This window comes from Gadus chalcogrammus, chromosome 14, assembly GCF_026213295.1.
Source record: "Gadus chalcogrammus isolate NIFS_2021 chromosome 14, NIFS_Gcha_1.0, whole genome shotgun sequence".
NCBI classification, from domain to species: domain Eukaryota; kingdom Metazoa; phylum Chordata; class Actinopteri; order Gadiformes; family Gadidae; genus Gadus; species Gadus chalcogrammus.
Window position 1 is genome coordinate 18225963 of NC_079425.1, and position 7087 is coordinate 18233049.

General features: G+C 42.6%; 1 protein-coding gene across 1 annotated transcript; it reads left to right on the forward strand.

Moving 5' to 3' along the window:
- The first annotated feature begins 1176 nt into the window (after positions 1 to 1176).
- ctsh (cathepsin H) lies at positions 1177 to 5753 on the forward strand. Its single transcript, XM_056608142.1, has 12 exons — positions 1177 to 1340; positions 1549 to 1580; positions 1671 to 1776; positions 2095 to 2165; positions 2285 to 2389; positions 2695 to 2781; positions 3368 to 3423; positions 3539 to 3620; positions 3942 to 4010; positions 4391 to 4497; positions 4884 to 5015; positions 5185 to 5753. The coding sequence occupies exons 1-12, from the start codon at positions 1259 to 1261 to the stop codon at positions 5252 to 5254; spliced, it is 999 nt and encodes a 332-aa protein (XP_056464117.1). The 5' UTR covers positions 1177 to 1258; the 3' UTR covers positions 5255 to 5753.
- The last annotated feature ends 1334 nt before the right edge of the window (positions 5754 to 7087 follow it).

Here is a 7087-nt window from a genome sequence, read left to right on the forward strand (position 1 = left end):
AGTTCTGCTTTTGGTGTTATGGCGCATAACACGTCGGACTCTCGTCTCTGGTATTTCTACAACGAGACTCATAGTGGGGGTTATCTCAGCCAAGGTTGAGAATGAATTGGGGGGAAGGAACTTGACTCCATCAAGAACATGAACAACGACATTGAGGAGAAAGGGATTGTTGGCGGCGAATGTCTCCCACTTGAGTCCCGCTGAGGGACCACCGCCGGAGGCGGAGGTGCCTAAGCGCTGCCCGGCAACAATCCCTTTCTCCTCCTTGTCGCGGTTCAGTCTACTTCACATTGATGTGGAGGTGGAAGAACCAGGAACGTCGGAGAACCCAACGCGGTCATTTGAGATTCATAATATCGGCTCACACAGCTTTTGGCCGTGATAATATATATTATATGATATAGATATCTATGTAGGCTATATGATAATACTTAGATATAGAGCTCCAGGACTCCAGTGTGTTCTAGAATATTTACAGTACACGGCTAAAGGCTGTGTGCGCCTCGCCAATGCGATACATCCACTGTAAACAGAGCGCATGGTACCGTGGCTGCTCAGGGCCACACCCCCACCCTCCTCCTTGACCCGCCCCCCTCCTCCTCATTTGCATTATAGCTACAGACGCCAAAACAGCGCATTTGGGGGAAGCTCAATGTGCGACTGGCTCGGAGTGGCTGTAACTCTGTCTGCACCACGGCTGAATTTCGGCAACGTCTTTGAATATTGTGTTAGTTGCCCACTAATACCTATATTAAAGAATACATAAAATAGCATGTCATGGGACCTTTAAAAATAGAGGTTGAGAGTGCGCAACGCGCACACGAAAACTCGAGTAGCCTACATTAAATATGAAGAGTTTAATATTTAGTTTGTTTATAGTTGGTTTATGCATGGACTTTCACGGCTCTTGCATACAGTCAATGCGGGGGCTGTGTGTCTATACCTTTAACTTACAATAGTTGCGCTACAAGCTGTTTACCGTAGTTCCGTAGTTAAAATAACGGATCCGTGATTTTTAGATTATAACCAATCCAGTCAACAGTTTTTTTATTTTCTGGAAGTGGCAATACAGCCCATAAAAGGCAGTGTTTGAAAACACACTCAGTTTGCATAAACCCCGGAAAGTAGCCCCGTTTGCCAACCCGGCAGCTGACTTGATCAGAATGGTTTGGGGAGGCTCCAAAAGTAACCATAGCTGAGCAGGCTGTGTCTTTAAAGGAAGTGCAGCGCACAACAACAGAGAGTGCAAGACTACAACATGTCCCGCTTCACTGCCGCTGTCGGGGTTTTCACTGCACTTATATATGCAGTGCAATTAACACCATTGGTTCCACTGGAAGGTCTGTGTACTAAATGTGAATAGGCCTAACTGAATTTAATTGCCCGATATCTGGAATTTCCTGGTTGCTCATAACTTTTGTATCTATTCTATTTTGTTTTGCGCTGAATGTTTTCGCCCTGCAGACAATACCGCGTCAGTCTTGTTAAGTGGAAAATATAGTAGGCCTATCTGGTGTAATAATAACCCATGTATTATGTCCTCAACAGATGAGTATCATTTCAAAACATGGATGTCACAGGTATGTGCAACATGAGTAAGCAAAACTGAATAGTGTCAGCGGGTAATATAATCATGACATTGTTCTCCGCTTATTGGGTTGGATCAACAGCACAGTAAGGACTATGACTTGACAGAATACAGCTATCGGCTGCGGATATTCACCGAGAACAAGAGGACGATCGATCATCACAATGCCGGGGACCATTCCTTCCAAAGTAGGCGGATTAAAGTCAGATTGTTTTATTGTTACACAACATACGCACTCTCTCTTTGTTTGAAGCAACTGGCTGTTCTTCCCCTTTCCATCATATCATCAATGCGCTCTTAGGGGTTGGGCTCCTCTTATATGTACTTATATAGGCCTATGTTGTATACGCTTTTGTAGGTCTGCATTTTGTTTGTATGTGGCTGTGTTGTTTAATATCATCTTAATTACTGTTGTAAAGCACTCAGTGAATCCTGTTTGTATGAAAGTCCATGATGATGCCTATATGCTAATCTCAAGTGTGTATATCATTCCAATTATTCCATAGTGGGGCTCAGTCAGTTCACAGACATGACATTTGGAGAATTTAAGAAGTCATATCTTTTGACCGAGCCTCAGGTAAAGTATATTTTTTGTACATTTACAGTTGCTACTGAAATATGTTGATATATGTTCAAATTTCTTTCCAACTATTATAATAGGCAAGACAATAATCCCATGGTTGTTTGTGTATGTAGAACTGCTCCGCGACCAAAGGGAATCATGTAGTCAGCAGTGGACCTTACCCTGACTCTGTAGACTGGAGGGAGTTGGGCAACTTTGTGACGCCAGTCAAGAACCAGGTACCAAGTTCTTAGTTAAAATGAACCCTAAATCACCACCCAGGTTAGATGTTGATTAGCCTATGGCCCCTTTAGTGAAATCACAAGTGGGCGTGTCCAGCTAGATGTATGATGTAGATTTATCCAAAGCAACCACAATCAAATTGGATGATATTGCAAGCTATTTGCATGCTACATGTAACCTGTTGTGTTTGAACCATGAAAATATTTCATTCAGTTTAATAAGCGATAGCTGTACCATACGACAAAGAAAGTTCCACTTTCACGTTGACAAGACTATGTTTTGTTTTTGTTTGTCTCCCAAGGGCCACTGTGGCAGTTGCTGGACATTTTCCACCACTGGCTGCTTGGAGTCTGTCACTGCCATTGCAAGAGGGAAGCTCCTACTGCTGGTAAGAATATAGTCCATCAGTGACCCATCAATAGTTACCTTTAGAGAGTTTAGAGGGCCCCTGTTTGTCCACCGCGGGTCAAACAGGGGCAGGTCATTTTAAACATAGACTAGAACTCTGAATAGAGCCGGGATTTTCAATTTCCGAACAGCTGATTTCGATGAGGCCTACTGGAGTTGGTTCATTTGAACTTGTAGATAGCTTAAAAATGAAATATGTGCATTCATGACAAGCTTCAAACCGAAATTGGGCCCAGATGCTAGGGGGTCCTATGTTGGGAGGTGGAAAGATATAGGGGCCCTTTGAATATCAATTGCTGGAGGGATGCATTTGAAATAGTGGAAGTTCTGAGTAATGACTAACAATCTGTCTCAATATCAGTAATTATCCATACTTGTTTAATAAGTTAACAATAAATGCAATATATCTAATATTTAACATATTCACTGAATATATTTTGACCTTTTAAATACAGTTGTTGGAAATTAAAAATGTCTGATGTAAATGAATGGTCATGGTGTTTTATCCATTATCAGGTATATTTTATATCTGTTGAATCACATTGTTTCTGTTGCTTTTGTTTCAGTCTGAGCAGCAACTAGTAGACTGTGCCCAGGCCTTCAACAACCACGGATGCAACGGGTAAGTGAGTATAAATAGAAGCCATTCAAGAATGATCCATTACAATAAAACATTTAACTATAGGGACCAACATCTTATCAGTGAGCTAATGAACACTATTGTTTTGTTTCCACAGGGGGCTTCCTAGTCAGGCGTTTGAGTATATCAGATACAACGGGGGCATTATGACTGAAGAAGACTATCCCTACAAAGGCTCAGTATGTTCCTGCTAAAAAGACTAACCATGCATGTATAAATGGACCCCTATTTCAGTACCAGGTGTCCTGTTGAAAAGCCATTACAAGCTATTTAAAAAATCAACCCCCCTGATGAACACAGATCATTAGCCTACCCAGAAGACGATAGCAACTGGTAGGCTGGTCCATCCATCAATCATCTGGATTGAAACACTTGTTAATTCACTAAAGGGTTGATTTCTTAAAATTACTTCTAATGGGTAATCTATATCATACCTGGTGATAAAATAGGGAAATGCTTATTGTTGATACATGCTAAATAATGGTCTGCCTCTGTTATAGGATGCCCCCTGCCAATTTGTGCCTGGGTTGGAGGCTGCTTTCGTCAGAGATGTGATCAACATAACCTCTGTGAGTGCGAAGCTATGTCGACAAACACGAGTCATAAAATTCCAAACAGAAATAACCATAGACTCAATGACTGATGTCAAGTAAATTATTTATTTTGGGTTACAAAGATATCATTGGAAGTCCCCCGTTACAAACACCAGTTTTGTCCTTTTTGAATGTGAAATAAAAACTATTTGGTTACAGTATAATCTCTAGTTTATAATAGTGTTAACCAACCTTAATCTATTACTGGATTATTTTGTTACTTGCACTGCTCATTGTTCTATTAAAGTGCACAATATGTCATTACATAAACTTGATCATTTGAACAGTTTGACCATCATAACCACGACCAGCTGACTTCCTTGCAACCCATTGATATTACTCTATGTCTGTTACAGTATGATGAGAAGGCGATGGTTGATGCAGTTGCCAGACTCAACCCTGTCAGTCTTGGCTTTGAGGTCACCTCTGATTTCATGCACTACAAGGAAGGAGTATATACCAGGTGAGGGGGCAGCTTCTCATAACTACACACTGTTTTTACATTGGGGGCAATACACATGTATATTCGATTTAAAAGAAGGTAGGGTCATGGTCAAATTCCTGACATTCTAGATTAAACACGAGATAATCCAGTGACCAATCAATGAAGTTGTGACAGATGGAAGCAGAGAAAAGGCACTTTATTTGACTTTTACAAGTTGTTATATGGATAATATAATATGTATATTCATTTATAAGTGTGTTGTGATCAAAGTTTGTTTCGAAGTCACACTGTGGTTTGTAATGTAGCCGAATGTAGGATGGATAACCATCTAAGTACACTACTAATACATTGTACAGGTGGGTTCTAGTACAACTGGTGACCAATTCCCTGCGCTGTGCTCTCAGCTCCATGTGTAGCAACACTACGGACACTGTGAACCATGCCGTGCTGGCTGTGGGGTATGGCGTGGAGGAAGAAGGAGGGGCACCATATTGGATCGTGAAGAACTCCTGGGGCCCCAGCTGGGGAATCGATGGGTAAATAGAGAGAACAGAAACACTGTGTGTGTGTGTGTGTGTGTGTGTGTGTGTGTGTGTGTGTGTGTGTGTGTGTGTGTGTGTGTGTGTGTGTGTGTGTGTGTGTGTGTGTGTGTGTGTGATGAATGTGTTCTGTACTCCACTGTCTCAAAGGAATTTTTCCCCTCAGATATTTCCTTATCGAACGAGGAAGGAATATGTGTGGACTGGCGGCTTGCTCTTCATACCCTTTGGTCTGACCGACAACAAAACCAAAACCAGTGAAGAAGAAGTGAAAGCTGAACAGGAAGTCAAACCATAAGGGAACAAGAATAGTCAATGTGTGACATGGAATGCTGTCTACTTTCATGCAGTTATTTCAAAAATGTTTGACTTTAACACTAAATTCAGGTGATGTTAATGCAATCTATATGAATAAAAGACAAATTAGAGGATATCATTTTTTTTTCTTTCTTAGTCACGCATATTGTTTTTTTTCTGAACTTATTTAAAATAACCAGCCCACAGCTTTTGTCAGTTTCAAATAACATGCAAAAGGTGCGTGCCAGTTGTTGGCCTTACCATTTATATAAGAAAGAAACAAAACTTATTGTTAAACTAATGTGTTAGGTGCAGTCTGTGTAAAATACATTTAGTAAATTATGACAGTTGAGGCAATTTTTTAGGTCCCCTTCTGTGAAAGTGCATGTTAAGGAGGTAAGATTAACCATGTATATATGGTTCAAATAAAACCCTAAAAACGGATTGTGTTTATGAAACTGAAGAAAGCAAATGATAATGATAAACAACAATGATATTCTCAGCTCGGAAGGAACGAAGGTCACTGCACAATGCAACTCTACCAGAGTGGGTTCCGTATCGGTCTAAAGAAAAATGTCCTTCTCTTGGATTATTGTATCGGAAGCTTTGGCGGATTATAGGGAGGTGTGAGTGTCTGTTTTTCTTGACATTGAGAAGGTCTCGTTATGAGGGATACTGTACAATTTGATTCAGGATATTTTAAAGGGTAGAAATATGTATGTTCGAATCAGGGGGCTTTGTCTGTGCCCATGCAAATCTAGTAAGTAAACATAGTATTTGAGTTCCAGAAAAATGTTTTTGAAGCTGTTTGCTGGAAATAGCCTTTTGGAAAAAAAAAATCTCACCTACTGCTACTCTGTTTCAGTCCCTTCAGAATGCGCTGTCTCTGGTGTCTGTCACTTTAATGCAAATGAGCTGCTGCCCATTGACCAATGAGCTGTCTGATTGAACCACAGCATGGAGGAGAAGGGAAGGGATTGTTGCTGTTTGCGGACTCCTGGAGCTCTATATCTATATAATATAATATATAATAATAATATTGTAATGACCACAGGCGAGGTAGTGAGCGAAGTACGTTGGTATCAGGTTTATTAGAATCCACAAGCGGACAGACAGGCGTAGCTCAACCGGAAAGCACACACCCGAAACTCCCGCCAGGAAGGAAACCCCCAGGGACCCCCTCTCAGACGGCCCGCCCCTTCCTCCCAAACCCTGTGACGCTACATTACCCCCCCTTCACAAAGTTCCTCGCCCCGAGGAATCACAGAAAAAACTAAAACACCGCCCTCAGAATAACGTAACTTCTCTTTAACATAACGTGCTTCAACCCCCCCCCACATAACAACAGGGACAACGCTGAACAACATTAATAAACTCATCCTACAGATAGCAAACAAAGTCTTTTAAGTGCCCTGGTGGCCCCCTGGGACGTCGAGAGCCCCCTCCCCGGGACTCCGGTGTAAAGGGTACGGGGTCTTCAGCACCTGGGGGGGGAAGGGGGGACGGGGGGCAAAGGGTATCAGATACAGGGGAGGGCCGGTTATCCCTGGCAGTTGGGGGAAAGGCGTCAGACCGAGGCCCCGCCGGGGTCGCCGGCTTTGAGGCGGCAGGGCGGCAGCGAGGGGTAACGGGACCCCCCTGGGTCAGTGGGGAGGCACCCCCTTGGTACGGAGCCAGTCTGTCTCTGTGCAGTGCCACCCTCCTTCCTTTAGGTGGTAGGTGCAACCGGTACACCACCTCACCCAGCCTCTCCAGAACTCGACAGGGGCCCA